General features: G+C 35.6%; 1 protein-coding gene across 1 annotated transcript in view; it reads left to right on the forward strand.

Annotated features, from left to right (window-relative positions):
• The window catches only part of LOC129360416 (follistatin-related protein 5-like), a 173,982-nt gene that overhangs the window by 48,258 nt on the left and 107,869 nt on the right, over nucleotides 1-17,855 (forward strand). Inside the window, 1 exon segment of the mRNA XM_055030622.1 lies at nucleotides 9,047-9,295. Coding sequence (XP_054886597.1) covers nucleotides 9,047-9,295 — 249 coding nt within the window.

Genomic DNA, 17,855 nt, shown 5'->3' on the forward strand with positions numbered 1-17,855 from the left:
AAAAAGATTGTTTCAAAAGCTAATGCAACACCTCAGTTACAATACTGACGGAAACGTGCCTTCAACCACACAGAGGGCAATCGGAAATTAATCTTTCACTTGCCTTATGAAATCTATGAACAGCCCTTCAGATCTCTACGAATAAAGCAACTACAACAAAAAAACCTTTATTGGTTGAAAGGTTTTTTGTTAAGAATTATGTGAAAGTATTTTATCTCAAAGCAATTTAATTTTTAACTGTCTTGTGTAACATGCTGATGTGACTCTTCATCGATGCACCTGCTTGTGGTTGGGATAAATCAGAGAGCAAGTGAACATTTAGCCCTCAAAGTTGAGGCCAGAGTTTCTTCTTCTGACAGGCTTATCAAAATATTCACTAAGATCCAAAAGGTTTGTAGCTTCATTAAAGAATAATAATAATAAAAAAAATCAACAAAACATGTTAAAATTAATAATCAGTAATTGTTTTAACAAGGTGTTGCACAATTCAGTGTGTTTCGGTTCGATTAACAAAAATAAAGACTCAAAGACCGACTGACTAGCAGAGCAGGAGTTTAAATTGGCAAATCAACCACTGCTGTGTTCATGAGAGGCTTATTTATAATTGAGAAATAAATATCAAGCCTGGAAACCTGATATCATAACGGACTGAGTATTTTTAATGTAATCTCTGCTCAGCTTGCGGAGCGCAGGCGGTTGCCACAGCAACGGGTGTGCTTAAACGACAGAGAAGGAGCATAAAAAGGTGCAAGTGGTTTTGAGTTGATCACCTGTTCGGGTTGTTTTACCTTTGTTGTGGCGCATCTCAGCCGCTGTAGTTTTTGAACGTTAAATAAACGACAAACTTGGATTAATTACCTTGTTTGTTTGCAGTCAACGTCACAACCAACATCAAATAGGAAACATATATTTGATTAAGTTTTAACAAACAAATGTTTTTTACCACAATGATTATGTTAAATTAAATTAATTATATCCCAGATTCAGAAGATTTGCCTTTACTTTAACAGAGCTCTTTGGTTCCTCCTGTCAGTCTATAGTTTCTCATACTGATGTCATCAAACCAAATTTCAGATCTGCCATAACTGACTGACACCTGCTGACCTCAGGTTTGCAACCAGCTTCTGACTGAGAAACCAGTAACCTGCTCCCAGTGTCAGAATCTCTCTGAGGAAGAAACCACATTAGGTTTTCTGTCACTATCATTTCTGATATAACTGATGTTATATTTGTATAGAATATGTTAATCGGGTTAATTTACATTTTTTATGTCTTCGTGTCATGAGGTAGATCTCATGCGGCTGGTGAGAAAAAAAGTAGATCTTGGTCTCAAAAGGTTTGAGCATCCCTGCCCGACAGCATGACAAAAGGCTGAATAAAAATACTGCTTAACATCAGGAGACTATCGACTTAAAATATAATATAGAAATCACATTTAATACCTAAATGTGAAGAAGAGTTGTGAGAAATTGACATTACTTGAATGCAGTATTATTGTAGTTGCTGATTCAATTTTGTTTTATCTCCATTTCTTATTTGAGAGCCAGTTTAACTTGGTGAACTGAGTGAAACCAGAGTCTTAAGTGTTGTTTACTACACTCTTCTCCCTCTGAGGACTTAGAGTAGTTGTGATGGAAAAGATCAGATAAATGCAAGTCCAACAGTCTCCATTTAGAGAAGGAGAGAGAAAAACATGATAGAAAAAGAATCTTGTACATGTCAAAAAGATTTCACAAGATTCTGGGAACATGTTGCCTAAGTGGATGTGGGCATTCAGATTCAGAATGAAAACTAACTATCGAGATGCATTTTTAAAGGCGTCATACAGCATGCTTTTGAAATGTTTTTTTTTTCCAAGATGATGGTAAGTCCTATGTTCATCTTTGAATTATATCTAAATGTGTTGGCAATGTCAAAGTATATCTGCTGTATCTTTTCACATTTACTAGTGTGTAAATACTTCACATGCATCAAGGAATGTCTTTCTTCAAAATGATGTTAGAACCCAAAGGTTCTTTGGGTTATTTTAATACCAGGGTGATATATTTCCATGCCAATAATGAATAGTTATAAATCACAAGACCCTCCCCCCCAAAAAATCTATAAATGATATAAAAACAAATTTAAGGTGAAAAATAACAATTCAAGGTCACCTAATTTTTTTATTTGCCATCAGTTTGCTGCAGCTGTATGGTGGGAACAACTCAGTCTATGAGAAAAACAATCAATATTGTCCATTTGAGCAAAATTAAGGATCCAGGACTCTAATTTCACAATATGCAACACCATGTGACCAATGCTCTTAATCATTACTGATAATAGTGTACATAAAATAAATATCATTCTAGTAACAAGAGTTACAAAACCCTGAATCTTTAATCAGTTAAATTGATGGCAACCATCTCCACTTCCTTGAATTTATTGTTCCAAAGATAAGCACGTTGGCACCTGAGCTCCAGTTGGTGGCGGTAATGCGCACCAACACGTTGCTAGCGAACCGTCAAAAAAAAAAACAGAAGAAGGAAAGCTATGCTATGCTTTGCTAGCAGCCTGCTTCTGTGTACTAAAAGGCCTCTTCTCATGGAGTCGAGCTCGGTTGGTTGGCTCTCCAGTATTGTGAAGGACTGTTCTTACGTTCAGTAGGAGTTTATTGCTTGAAGGAGCAAGGTGTTTGCTTCTTCACCTCCGTGGTCTTGCGAAAACCCTCATTGCTGGTTTGAGTGAAGCTGCTTCCAATGCGCGACGAGGTTGATCTTATTAAACGTTCGCGGTTCTGTGCCACAGGTTTTGCATTAAGCTGTAACGTTTTTTTCGGTCTTTATTGAAATTTATTGCCGAGATCGCATCTACTTCGGTAGCGGTGCGACTGTAGCAAACAGGATCTGGGATCATACTATTACGTGAAAACAGAGGGGGTGACGAACACAGACAGCAGTCAGGTTGGTCCATCACTTCAGTAAATAGACAGTGGGGAGTATTATGGGTCTGTTCGGTTATTGTACAATATTTTGTCAAACTTGTATACTTACATGCCTTCTGCTATCTGAGAAATGCTGAATACAGAGGATCGTAAATGAGTTTAACAGCGTTAATTTTTTTTAAGGTGAGTTAGCAGCGCTGCTAGCAGCTCGTTTCCTTGAATAACTCACAGTAATAATTAGTTATAATAAAGAAAAGCAGTGAAGTGGGTCAGAGTTCTGAGCTGCAGTTCAGAAATGCCCTTTTTGTAATTAATGTTTTTATTGTTTGGGATGGTGTTCTGTCTGGCGTTATTACATTCACTTCATTTTTGCTATTGTTCAGAACCAAAATAAGAAATAGTCTGTAAAAGAAAATATCAAAAAGGCAATATGGATAAAATCATTGTTTCCATTCTTCTACGACCTTGAATGGCTAAAACTGTAATTAACAAAAGTGATAGAAATTATTATTTACAAATAAAATAATAATAATAAAAAAGGTTAAGTTCAGTTATAGATCAATAAAGCCACAACAAAACACCCTTCACTCCGACGTATGTACTTTTGTCTGAAACTGTAAGTAAATGTTAACTGTCTGACCTCAAGGACCTGGTGTGAATAAAGCAATTCAACAACTAAATGAAAGCCAGCAAGAGCTTTAAAAACAAATCCAAGTTTAAAATTCTTCCTAAAACTGATGGCAAAGCCAGTGTAGTTAAAATAAAACAAGTGTAATGTGGTCCTGTCTGGGAGTGAGTTGAAATGTTCTGAACAAGTTGGAGGTGACCAGGAGATGACAGGGGAAACCGACATCGAGAGTGTTGCATTTGTCACTTGTGTTACTGAACAGAACAAGAACAGACTTGTACAGGTCACAGTAGCTTAAAAAAGGCTTGATTTATTTAGAAAGCGTAGATGATAAAAGTCTGACTAATTGCACGGGCAATTTGTCTAAACTGTTAAAAATAACAGAGATTTTTAACAGTCACGATCCTCAGTCACATTTATGTAAAATGTTTAAAAGTATTCAATACTTTTAAACATTTTACATAATAAACATTAAAACAATATTTTGTTTTTACATAATGTTGCTTTAATGCTGCAGTATGTTAAAAAACAAAAACAATAGCTCTTCTGCTTACTCCTAGTATTAACTAAAAACAACCAACCAGAAGCTTTTCATTAACTTTATTTTTTACAGCTGGTTCATTGCAGCATAGTCTGCTAAAACTGCTAAGGCTAGTTAGCATGGCCACCAATGACAGCAGGTAAAGGATAAGCTGTTGACAGTTGTGAAAAATCTTTTTTTTTTTTTTTTTTTTACTTTCTGCAGCCCTTGAGGGAAATTTACACTATTCAATATTAGCCACTCTGAAGCACCCCTCTATTTTTCTTCTCTGTGCGCTGGTGAGTTGTGTCTGTAAAACTTTGACTACATAAAAAAATTAGTCTGTAATTTGAAAAATACCAGTTTTAGCAGTAAATGACTGGCTGTCCACCATTCCTCATTAGAGCGTGGTGTCAGCTGAGCAGACAGCTGGATGTGCATGCTGACAACAAATCGCTGTGCCCTTCGCTGACCCTGCTGGTGGCAGAGGATGCCTGGCTGTGCAGCACAAATTCACTGAATAATCATTACGCGATGGCACCACGGGGAATTAATAAACTAGCAAATTGACTGACTCAAATCAGGTCACAGCATTCAGACTCATATCTCGTCTAAATCCTCTCTGATTGCTGGAGGATAAGGCAGGACTGCATTTGGGGAGTCCTGCGATGTGATTGAGACAGTTTAAGTGACTTTGTTTACCCTCATATCCGACTGGAAAATACAAGATCTGGTTTTGAGCATTTTGTATTGATGGCTCTCAAAGTTTTTCTGAAATATCTTTCCTATGTTTTGACAAATCAATAAAGATGTGTGTGTAAAAATTGTGCAAAACTTACAGTTGTGTATAATTAAATCAATCTTATTGTATTCTTGGCAACCATGTTTATATCTTACTTTAACCACTTTCATAGGGTCTACAGGTGACCATCTTGTTCATATTTTTTTGCCTGTGACTGAATAACTGAGGCAGAGAGTTTTCTGTTCCAAGCTAATTACATTAGATTGTAATTATTCCAGTGAAATATTAATCTCCTGTCAATAATTATAACATAGCCGTAAACCATAAACCATGCAATGTGACTAATGTGACTATCACATTGGCCATATTTTCATTGTTTTAGTGAGAATGATTGCAAATATTAGTTTTTCTTTTCATTTATATAAAAAATATTTTTATGGCTGCTCATATTATGTTTGCCTTCACTGCTTTTGTTGCACAGAAACATTTATACTCATTTATCTAATTGCTGCTGTTTTATTAGACTTGCTGTACAGCACTTTGCTCATTCTACGTGTTTGCTAAATTTTTTTACAGTTATTTGTTGGAAACATTTTATTTTATTCTTTTAGCAAAAATGAAACCGAAATATTTGATAGTAAAATTATTCAGGCACAAAGATAAACTAAATTTTTATGCCAGACAATAAAAAAATAATTGCAAATAATTTGTGAATTGTGTGAAGGTCTGAAGTACCGACTGTAACTTGGCTGATCATCAATCTTTAAAAAGCCTGAACTGCCAGTGACATTTTTTTTTAGTCTGGAAATTTGCTAAGTGTTGTTTTGGAACAGTGTTGTTTTGGAAGATCAGTAGCAAAATCATTACTGATCTTCCAAAATTAAGCAAGTCGGGGCCAATTTATTGTCGGACTGATTAATCTGTGGACTACTAGTTTGTACCATTTAAATAAATCACTTACCAATCTGTGTGATCTATGTTTAGAGGCCCATGTTTTGAGTTTAATCATAGAAATAACCTGATGATTCTTCTGTTTATTGAGTTTCACCTGTAGCGTGACAGGCTGTATTGTGCATTCTTAGCAAGAACTAATTCTAATTTCAGTTCAAATTGGTTAAAATGATTCTAATCTGCACAATAGGATCCAAGTTAACCATTCTTACTTGAACTCATTTTGGTTTATTTTTCAAAATGTGTTTTAGTTTAAAAGTTACATCTTAATAATGCCAGTCATAAATTAGTGTATTAATTATGCCATTTTTGAGTATAAATTTTATTGTCATTGATTTTGCTAAAAAGGTTTTTAAATTGTCTGAACTACCACAAACATCTGCTCGTCTCATTTTCAAATTTAAATGCTTCCATCTGTTGGAATATGAAACGGTGTGAAATATTGACTGAAAAGTGGTTTATTTAGACTACATTTGTACCTGCTCACATGTAACTCTCCTGTTACAATGCTGTTGGCAGATGTGATTTGGCATGGTTGTGTGTTTCTGTCTTCCAGACATTGAAAGTTGTCTTTGAGAAAGGGACACACTTTCTTACTCCACATTTTTTAAATACGTCTATAGCCAAAAAAAAAAAAAAAAAAAAAAAAAAAACATAAATAAATGAATCCAGGTGCCTTTTATATGACTTTGGTCATGAAAGAACTGTGATGTTCTTTTTTTTTCTCAAAATATTCTATTAAGGCACACTATCTGATAATATCTTCAATCATATAAATTACATGTTATTTTGGGTACTTAGCCGTATAATGGTCCACAGGAAGAGGTAGAAGTGTAGCAGGATGCTACTCTCCTCTTTTTGCAGCATCCAACAAGTAACGTGAAAATGAAATCTGAGTTTAAATCTATTAGTTTTGAAGTTTAGCCTATTTTGTAGAGATACCCCTATGCAGTTAAAAGTAAGAAAACACATTTTATATCAAAGTTTCTAAACTTAAACACATTGAGACAGAAAAAACTCTTAAAGTCATAATATGCACAAGCATGCACTCTCAGACATTGTGGATGTGGTGTCTGACCTGTTTTTAATGATAAAAATAAAAAATGACAGAGACTGATGCAGATTCTGGTTTGTCTAAATGTCTTCCAGCTTCTTCTTTGTTTCATATTTATGTCTATGAACACGTATGGACGGACCTTAATATGTATAACTGTTCAGATGGAACAAGTTTTCTGAAAAGTGACATTTGAAAACTATTTAAAACCTTTTGAATACAATTAATGTAATGCATAAGTTATTAATGATTATTAACACATTAAATCTAACAATTTTTTTCCTCCTTTCATAACCTTTTGATCAACATGCTGTCGTAAAACCTAACATTTCTTTTTCTGTTCCTAATGTATCCCTTGACTCTTTAAAGATAGTCAAAAGAACTATCTTAAGTGTGAAAAGCTAGTTTACGGTGTGTGAGCTAAACCGAGGCCTGTCAAGACTTGTTAGTGTTTATACAGATCGAAAAGTCTGCAAACCACAGCAGAATAAAACCATTTCTGAAAAGAACCCCTGATAGAATATTTATGAAAGAAATTACCCTCACTGCCCCAGAAATGAAGTAATTTTAAAGACAGTGATAACTTTATCACCATACCTGCTGTGTTGTAACTCTACTCATCTTCCTTCTATTCTTCTGTGCCTCTACCTTTAAGTTGAATAAAATGTTCAAGGTTTCTGTCTTTGCTGTTTTTGAAAGGATCACTTTGTTTCCAGATATGCTAGTTCCTCCCTGGCACACATTACTCCTACTCAGGTCATTCAGTCTGAAGTGTTCATTCAAATGCAGATTACAAGGCATAAATTAACATGTGAGGAGTAAGTCACGTTGGCAGGGGGAAGCTTATGCACTGTTTTATGGCAATGTCCTGTTAAAACACCTGTATGATGCACAGAAGAGCTTTGATTGTATAAATGGGTGCATGTTCTTGTTTAAATAAGACTTTAGTTGAAGGCGCCATGAAGCAGGAGCAGAAAAATGACTCAGACGCCCACGTTGACTCTGAAGTTGCTAGAAAATGAACTTCTTTGGTTCCAACTTAACGTTACACTAAAAGAAAGATATTGGTTCTTGAATTACTATGTAGAAATTACATTTTTGAAATGTCATTATGCTACTTGTAAAATGTATGACTCTGTCAGTGGACCACTTTGCACAATTTACAATTTTTTTCTAATGTTTCTCATTATGGAGTTATGTTGCTTTTCACTTTTTTTTTTGTCACAATTTCACAAAACCATGAAATCTTTAACAGAATTACTCCACAACCCTATGCATCTTAAACAATTCAAATCTTGGGGTGGGTGATGGTCAGGGCTGGAGGGGGGGTCATTTATGTAAGAAAGCTTGTAGTCCCCGATTAGAAAAAAAAAAAAAAAAAAAAAAAACTTCTATTTCACATTTTTCACCTTCCAGTTGTTAAATATTGCCTTACCAAATATTGTATCTGTATTTTTACATTGTCCATCAACTCCTGCATTAAAGGCAAATTTATTAAAGCGTGTAATAACTCTGCCAGTCAAGCACTGTGGTTAAGATTTGGATTCTGATTTATTCCAGCCAGTAAGTGTTTAGATCTACATTATTATAGAAAACGTCAACCCTTGAGATATTTTGAAGAGGCTTTATCTTTTTTTTTAATTTTCCATGGAGAGGTAAAAATGTGTTACATCTGTATTTATTTGACTGCCTGGCACTTTTCAAGAAATAAAAAGTTTTGAATACATCAGAAATGGAGCTTTTAGGTGCAAGGCCATGTCTGAAAAGTTGAAGATAGAATTTATCACCTTTGTATGGCGTTTCTTTCTTTCTTTTTTGGCATGTGTTCAATTAAAATGTATTATTCCGTTTTGACTCACCAGTAAAAGACCAAAAATCTTCCTAAAAAGAACAATCTAAACTACTGAAGAAAAGTCATTATCACACAAAGGTAGTTTTTCTCATCAAATGAATGTTAAATTCAAGTTTGTTGAAGAAACACAAATCATTTCAGTGGTGCCTTTGTACTGCCAAATAATAATTTTATTTATGCATGTGACTGATTGGTGGTCTGGTGAGACATAAACCTTCCACTGCTGATAGTTCTTTTCTATCAAGCAGACTGTGAATTAAAAAAAAATACATTCATCTGAAAATAGAAGCTTAAATCCAGGGTTTTTCATCTATTCTGGCAGATGCATAAATACATCAAACATAAATGGATTCATTTTCTCCTGTTGTGTTCTCTCTAGGTTTTATGGGACACATCAGCTATCCAAGTCCATGTGTGCATAAATACTGTGGCTTGGGACGCCATTGTGTGATCAACCATGACACTGACCAAGGGGAGTGCAGGTGTTTGGATCATTGCAAACCACACTACAAACCAGTATGTGGTTCAGATGGAAAGCTGTACCAGAACCACTGCGAGCTCCACCGGGCCTCCTGTCTTCGAGGACACAGGATTACCATCATCCACAGCGAGGAGTGCTTCTACAAAGGTAAGTGACTGTGTGACCTACCTTTGGTGATGGATCGTTTAGTTGAGCTTTCATTGTAAGGCCATTGAAATTGCTTCTGTAAAATTAAGGATCTACATTTTGTTGAGTTTATGGTGCTAAAAAGTCTATGCATTTTAAGTGTTTTGTTTTTTATATTTTACTTTTTTTTTTTGGACCCCCGCCTGCTTGTGGGTCACTATTCATAGAATTTTCTGCAGAACATAAAATTGCCCTACTGATGAATTTATTTGTACAGCATATCTAAAATGCTCAACAGAAAATTCAGGTTTGTGAAATTGGAATACTAGGCACAATGCTAATTGGTCATTGGCTGGTGTCTGCTAAGCAGCCAATCAACCTTGATGGTGATTTACCCTGAAGAGTTGAGGAAGACTGTAGATGTTAGATTCTGTGGTAGTAAGACAGTTTACACTTTGCGTATTGGTGCATATTAAGGAATATTTTGTGTTTGAGCCATTAAAAAGGGTATCTATACTCATTTTAATAGAGAGACTCAAGTATTTGTGAATTTTAGATATTTATGGGCGGCAGTGGTTCTTGTGGTCCTGTGAATACGTTAAATAATAAATACTCCCAAGAATCAGGTACTGAACCACATACCAACATCACAATAATGTGAGGAAAGTTGTGAATCAGTGTAGCAATTCAGAGCTGGTTTTGGTGCCCTCAACAAGATTAAGGTCAACCCCACCTACCTACAGCCAGAAATGTCCTTGGACGTCTACGGTATGTATTATTTGCTGTAGAAAACTTGAGTAAATATCAATGATTGCAGTCTTTACTCCCTGTATAAACTTTATTTATTCTCATTTACAAAATCGTACTTAGAAGAAAATTACAATCTGTGTGGAGGGCAAGTATTTCTCTGTATATCTACGCTGGACAAATGTTGCCGTCAAACAGTACAAGCAAAACATATAGCGCCTTAATGCTCCTTTAGCATTAAGGAGTCATATGGTAAAGGACTCCTTAATTCCTTTAGCATAGTAACCTAGTAGGGATTATAGATTTATAAAATAAAATCTACAGTTGCAGTGACATAATTAGGGTACTTTTGCGTTATTTCAGCTTAGCTAGCCAACACAAAGCTGACATATAACAGCAAAACACGTTTTACTAGTTACATGACAGAGCGTCATTCTGTTTGATTAGGTCATTTACATATTTTAAAGCAACACAGTGCTAATTTTGCATTCACATTTAAAGCACTTTCTTACTGAGAATACTGTCAACCAACGCCGTCGTCATCTTGTGAGTTTTATTGCATCTTTGGTAATGACAGTAAAAGCACATCAACACTTGGAGAACTTGTTTTGCGTATCAGCAACAAAGAGCACACGGCAGTACCCAGACTGTGATTTACTGGCAAAACAACGCTCCTTTAACACAGCATAGATGTTGCAACATTGAGAATAAAGCACACAATCTGAAAATAGCAGCACTTTTTGAAATGCACAACTCTGTTTAAAAGTAGAGGTAGGGCCATGGTTCTACATTGTTCATATTTCCCTAGAGAATCCTGACTGTGCTTCACCATGGTTTGTGTATAAACACTGCAATTATTCCAAGTCCCATGAAATGAGGCTCTTCTCCATTCTTCTGATCCAAGACATCATTGAAATAAGAGCTCCTGACATTGCTGATCCTTTTTGGGCAAAGAGAAAAGCAACAAAACACTCACAGAGAGCAAATGCATAATGTAGCAAGTCTTTTTCAGTTTTCCTGTTTACTTGTTAACTTTGAAAAGTAAATTTATAGAAGATGGGGAGAGGGGCTCTCTTAGATCTATATATTGTCTCACATGAAACCTTCTATGGTTGACACAACAAAGCAACACATCAAACTAAAAAAAACATTTGCACAAAATCCTTTGTTTAGACATAAAAGCTGTCAGTACAATTTAGAAAATAATAAATTCCCACCACAATAAATGATCTAGAAGATGCCACATGAGATGGCATACATTAAGGGTGTAAAAAGAAATCCAATGCTAGTAAAGCTAGTGTTAACAATCAGAGCCGGTGAGTCATCTCAATCACAGAAAAAGGCTTGGAGATCAATGATACCCTGGTGAGTGATGGTTGTAATCAGCCTTTCTCCTGCACCTTGTCCTGTCAGACTGCCTCTTCCCTCCTTTTCTACACCCGGTATTCAAGATGCAGAATGGGATATTTGACCAATGTCAGGCAATCAATATTAGATCGACGGGAGCCAAAGGAGGACTAAAAGATACACAACTTCTTTTTTTTTTCTCCATTTCATTCCTTGCTCAGTCTCGCCAGGTTTTCTTTTCGCTGTGACTGATATGTAATCAATTATTCAATGGAGGAGCACTCAAGGGAGAGAACAGTTTTATCCCCCTTTGGTTGATTTGAAATCTCTGCTGTAGGCTTTGAATTTAAAAGTGTAAAAATAGATAAAACTATGATTACCATATTCTTTCTAAAAGCTTAAAGCTTTTACACAGGGGAACAAAGATTTTTTCAAAATCACACAGCTGCTGAAATTTTTAGCAACAAAAGGACCTATGTAAGTCAAAAGGAATGAATAATTGAGCAACAGTAATAGAGCTTAAACAATAAAATTACTAAGCAAAATAAAGGCCATTCATTTTCCTTTGGTGCTGATTGGCTGAACCCCTTATAGTGGAGAAAAGGAAGAATACCGATCTCATCTTCTGCAGTAGTCCTAAGGCGGTTTCTGCTGTGTGTATTAGTGCATTTTGAGGCACATTTACTATTAAGCAGTTTGTGCGTTTTTAGAAGGGGTCTCAAGTATTTGTAGATTTTTGCTATTTATGGGCTGCTGTGGTCTCTTACCACTGCCACAGCTGCCGCCTCAGTGTTCTGGTCAGGCGGTAAATACTCCCTAGAATTAGTTATTGACCACAAAGCATTCCACATTAATATTGAAGAAAGTAATTTTTTCAGAATATCACTTTCAAATGCAGCTGGTTTGTCTTTCGTAACTTTAGTAAAGTTGAGTACAGTGGTCTGCTCTGAATATACAGTATTCTTTGTCCAGTATACCTGATCTGAATGACATTATGTCATTGATTTCAGTAGAGCCCTTTTAATGAACCAACAATCTAAAGGCATTTTGTAATGTTATCATGTCATGTTAGTTTTTGTCTTAGGGAACTGAGGTGCTTCCAATGATCCGATACCTTTTGTGACAGCAGCAAAAGAACCATTGTGTGTTAAAGTAGCTTTAAACTGATTGAGTTTTACAACCACAGGCTGTTTTTAAATGAACTGTCAGCCCCAGATGGATGACCCCTCCTCTAATGCTCTGCTGACTGCCACAATTCTATCCATATTTCCTATAGGTCGGCTAAACAAAAGCCGCAATAGCATATTATCCCTCACTAATATTTTGTGATCTCTTTTCGCTAAAGTGACAGCAGGTACTGCAGTCTTAATACAAGAGTAAATTTAATTAGTTGAATTCATACTTTTTTATCTATTGAAATGAGAAAAATCCCTTCAGTTTTCTACAAAGTTGTGGGTTTAAGAAAGAAGAATGTGGATTGTAATATTAGAGGAATAACATTGCTACTTTAGACAAATTTACTTTTAATTTCAATTGACATGTTTGATGTTTGTTTTATGGTTGAAGATATTCTGTTATGAAACAGTTACACATTCGTAAAACTGTATTGTCTTTGAAAAGTATTCCAGCCCCTTGAATCTTAAGTTTACTGACAACTACAAACTTCAATATGCTGCTCGGGGGATTTTAACTGATAGATTAAAAAAAAAAAAAAAAAAAAAAAAAAAAAAACTTCTAGAAGTGGAAAAAAATTAACATTTTGTTATATATAGACTGAAATTAAGATGCAAGTCTGTTTTGGAAGATGTCTACTAGTTTAGCACATCTAAATCATTTTTGCAAGATATCTCAAACTTAGTCAAATTGGATAGAGTGTCTGTCAGCAGGTCTTACTGTGGATTTTCAATTTGATTTAGGTGTGGAATTTGAGTAGTTCATTCGAACAGATGAAAATGCTGCAGACCTATTCTAAATGTTCTTCAGGAAGTGTAACTTATCCTGCAGCCTCTAGCCATCTTTTGTCCTGGACAGACTTTCCTCAAGATTGCTCAATGTAACTCCTCCCATCTTCTGTCTGTTGAAGGAAAACTTCCCTTCAACATGATGATTTCTCCACAGCATGGATGATCTGTCAAATGTAGCATTTGCTGAGTTATTTTTGTTGGATTTAGAGGTAGAAAAGTTGAGATATTGTTTTATGACCTTATCCTTCTTTAAACCTTTCCACAACTTTAGACTTTTGTGTTCCTGTTCTTCATGAGTGATACTGTTTTGCAACAAAACAAAAGGACATTATACATCAGCAAGCATATGAAAAAAAATGGTCTGTCCACACATCCATAGAAATAATTCAAATGGTTGAAGGTGATTGAAATACAGGTTAGTATTTAATTAATGTGAGTGCTCTGTTATGATGCTGTTTTGATTTGATATCATCGTATATCTTTTTGTAGAGAAAGATCAGCTGAAATGCTGAGACAAAAAGTCTGTTGATGAGCATTAATTGACAAGATGCACGCTCACGCTGTGCATTCCCTTGATGTTCTGACAGAACTGTGATTATTTTGAGAATGTACTCCTTTACATACTGTAGGTTTCATCCGAATCAATTTTTTTTTTCACCTATTTTGGTACACACAAGTAAAGAGAGATTAACATAAAAACACTACTCTTTTTGCTAAATATTCTGGGAAACTGTTTTTCTAGTTTTACTTTACAATTTTGCTGTACTTACTGTTGGTCTATCACATAAAATTCACCTTAAATTAACTCTTAATTTGTGGTTGTAATGTGATGTAAATGTGAAAAATTAAAAATATGGTGAATACTTTTGGAAGCCACTATAGGGCTTGCATTGCTGTTCCTTCAGTCAGAGAAGCTATGAAATGTTGTCGATATTTACCATATTCATGACTTAATGAGACAACATATCATCAGCAGACATGCAGAGGGCATGTCTTGATCAATGAAGTAATTCTGTCTCATATTAATTTAAGAGACGGACGATTAGTCCCCCGAGCAAGTTCAATCTTGCAGTCATTGACTGATTGCTTTGGAAGTGACATCCGTATGGAAAGAAGCTGAATCACTATCGGCTTTGGTCCCAGCTGGATGATTTAAATTTTTTTAACATGGAAATGGACAGGCCTTATCATCCAGACCCTCACGGTGATGCTTATCTGCTGAGGAAGACAGAATAAAAAATGACAGCCATGTGTTGACTGAAGTTTCTCATTAGTACTGGGGAAAGGATCTGACCCCCATTTTCCTCCTGCACAGCATGGTAACTTAAACAGGATCAGACCTGATTGAATACCAAGTGGTGCACAAAAGCCTGACCGACCTGCAAAGTGCAATATGCACATGATGGTGAATATTTTATATATGTTTTTAGCCTGGAAACACTATGAAGCAAAAGCGAGTAGAGCTAAGATTAAAACAAAAAAGCAGCTGCTTTCAGTGCATCCTACATAATAAATTACCAGGGAGAGCATACATTTCGAAAATCAGACAGCTCCTAATAAATATATTTTACCACTGTCTCTAGATTTATTTATTGTTTTTTTTTTGCATTGCATCACATACTTATGTTGCTGCAGATCATTCATTTGTTTTTCTTTCTATATATTGCATCATATCTGTATGAAGTGTATATAGAATATAACTCCTTTATTCCAACTGGAGTATGTTTAAATATATGCATACTGAAGCATCTTCAAATTCATCATGTACAAGTTCAAAGTATCTATAGTGTACGGTTTTAATTAAATATACTTAGTTAAAATTGGCAACAAGGTGCTTCAATTGATCTTCAATTAATTTGAAAATCAAATTCGAGTTCAAAATTTTCTAGCCACTGAGAAACAACTTATTGCATCAACAGATCCTCAAGAATCACCACTGTGTCTTGCCTTGTAAACGGTCTCAATGCACAACAAGCCAATCCCCTCTTCTAAGCTGCACTATAAAAACATGCAAGAGTTTCCATTTAAAGGGACCTTGTTTGTCTCTTCAGCCTGTAGATTTGTTATATTCTTCAATTATCTGAGGCTGTCTTTATGCCAAAAACGTCAGTCTGTCCGTCCATCCATTAATTCATTCTCTTCCGTTTATCCAGGGTTGGGTAGTAGCTTAAGAAGGGAGGCACAGACTTCCCTCTCCCCAGCAACTTGTTCCAACTCCTCTGAAGGAAACATATTGAGTGATTTCTTATTCCATTCAAACTACTTTAACATTTTTGGAATTCCAAGTCACAAACCATCTAAGCTAAAATATCATATCAACAGCAGAAATTAAAATCATCACTCTGTTTGGTCAAAATAAAAAAATCCTATTTAATCCATGAGCGTGGTTCAAATAACTTTTTGCATGAAATAATCAAAGTCAAAATGTATTTAATTTTAATAGTTTTTTTCCAGTTGAATTAACTTTTTCTTTCTAACGATGAACATGATGTTAAATGTGACCTTGGGCCTATATAATAAGCCGCTTTTTAAAATCCCGTGTTTGAAGTCCTGGTCAATAAGACTCCAGCTTAGAGAAGAAAATGAATTGAGCTGTGTAAGGAAACCAAAGGACTGGCAGTTGCAGTAATATGATCAGGCAGACAGACAGACTGAGATGGTTGAGGAAAAAAAAATCTTATTTGAAATCATCATCGAGATGGAAAATCAGTTTGACATTTTGCATTGATGAGTACTTGGTCTTCCATTCAACTAAAAACCTTAATTTTTTAGGTATTCATTTCAAATAAATATGAAGCTGCTTTCCTATTTTCAAACTACACATTTGCTTTAAATTAGGTCGAACTAATTGGATTATTTTTCACCATGAATAGTGAAATATAAGATTTTAAGTGAAATATTTTAAGTCGTCAGAGCTCTCATTCAATAGCTGACCAGCATTTTTGCATAATTCCGCTGGTATTTGGATGATTTATTTCTGAGGGTGACAAAGACCTTGAGGCAGAGAGACTCCTTGATGTCACTCTAAACTTCTGCTCCCTGAGATTCTCTCTCATATTCACTTCTAGACTCTGACTGCATATATAAACTATATTTTACCTTTGCTCAACAACTAAAAAAAGGTATTTGTCTGGTTTTCTTTTAAACAAACATCCGAGTTGCATTATAATTAATCAGACATCATGTTTATATTGAATACTTTGCAATAAACCAAGACTAAAGCATGCAGCCTTGGCTGAACGTTAGTGATTACACTGTCTCTCTATGAAAGTAGGTTCTTCTTGAAATGTCGGGCTTTTGTTTTTAACTGCTTCCCTGGCGTTCTCAGTCGAACAAACTCTTTGTAGATCACTCCCCTGAGCCCAGCCAAGAAAAACATGCTCATGAAGCATCATAGTCTTTTGTCCTCCAGAGACTCTCTATCTTAACGATGTGTCTTTGCGTTTCCACTGGAGAGTCACTCCAGTGAACTCACCCTGTACGCAGTAAGGGGAATTATAACCTCCTGTGTGTTCTTGCCTTCTTTTAATGACTCTTGTGGTGCCATTAATGCTGCAACCCCTGCACGAGCCTTGGCACTGTCATCGACAGCAGAGCCAGAGAACAAGCCCCTCATTAAAATCCAGACCTGTGAATCATTAAGTTTGGAAGGACGTCCAAGCCATTGTCTGCTACAAGGTCTCGCTGCTGTTGACTTTGAAGTTGGTTTGTGTACTTTGTGATGTATTTTGCAGCTAAAGCAGACATGATAGTCTGTTTTTATGTTTTGTTTTGTTTTTTACAAGTAAAAAGCTTCTATGATGAAGGAAGTGATTTTGTCATGCAAAACAGGGCTGCTTTTTTGTTGTGAAAGCTTTTTATCTGGCACTTGGTACAATAAGCTGTAACACCTTTTTTAATGACCACACAATTTGCTTTCTTGCCAGTGGGAGGTCAATTTCGACTCTGTGAACTATATCAGCTTTTTAAGACCTTTATTTCCCAACAGTTTTTTAAAATAGGTTCTGTAGTTGCACTTTATTTCAATCTCGTTTCCTAGATGAAAAATAATTTTTTGAAGTAGGAAGTTGTGATTCATTTGACAGAGAATAGGGGTGGTGAGCCCAATTTATCCACATTTGGCCAAAGACAAGTGGTAATGTGGAACTCGCCTCCAGACAAAGCTATTTGCTGGAGTCAAACCTGTTTTCAGACTCTGACACAAACTACCCAGGAAGAAACTAGCCTTAACCACAAACTTTGAAAGAACATCAAAGTGGTGAATAGGTGTTTTTAACCGGTATTTTTCCGAGGCGATTTCATTTGTGAGTCCAGCTTTCTCTTAAACCTAAATTTACTTCAGATGATGCTAATTCACAACAGATGCTTTCTCAAAAGAATCAAATGACTCCAAATCAAAATCAGCTCATCAATTCATTTGGTTAAATCAACTTTTTTGAACTATACAGGATGTTATAATGTAATTCCTTCAGCAAACACAATGCCAGAATGTTGCTTAGACTTGTTTATGCATATTTGAGAAA

The sequence above is a fragment of the Poeciliopsis prolifica genome, unplaced genomic scaffold, assembly GCF_027474105.1.
Source record: "Poeciliopsis prolifica strain line A6 unplaced genomic scaffold, Auburn_PproV2 SCAFFOLD006, whole genome shotgun sequence".
Taxonomy (NCBI): domain Eukaryota; kingdom Metazoa; phylum Chordata; class Actinopteri; order Cyprinodontiformes; family Poeciliidae; genus Poeciliopsis; species Poeciliopsis prolifica.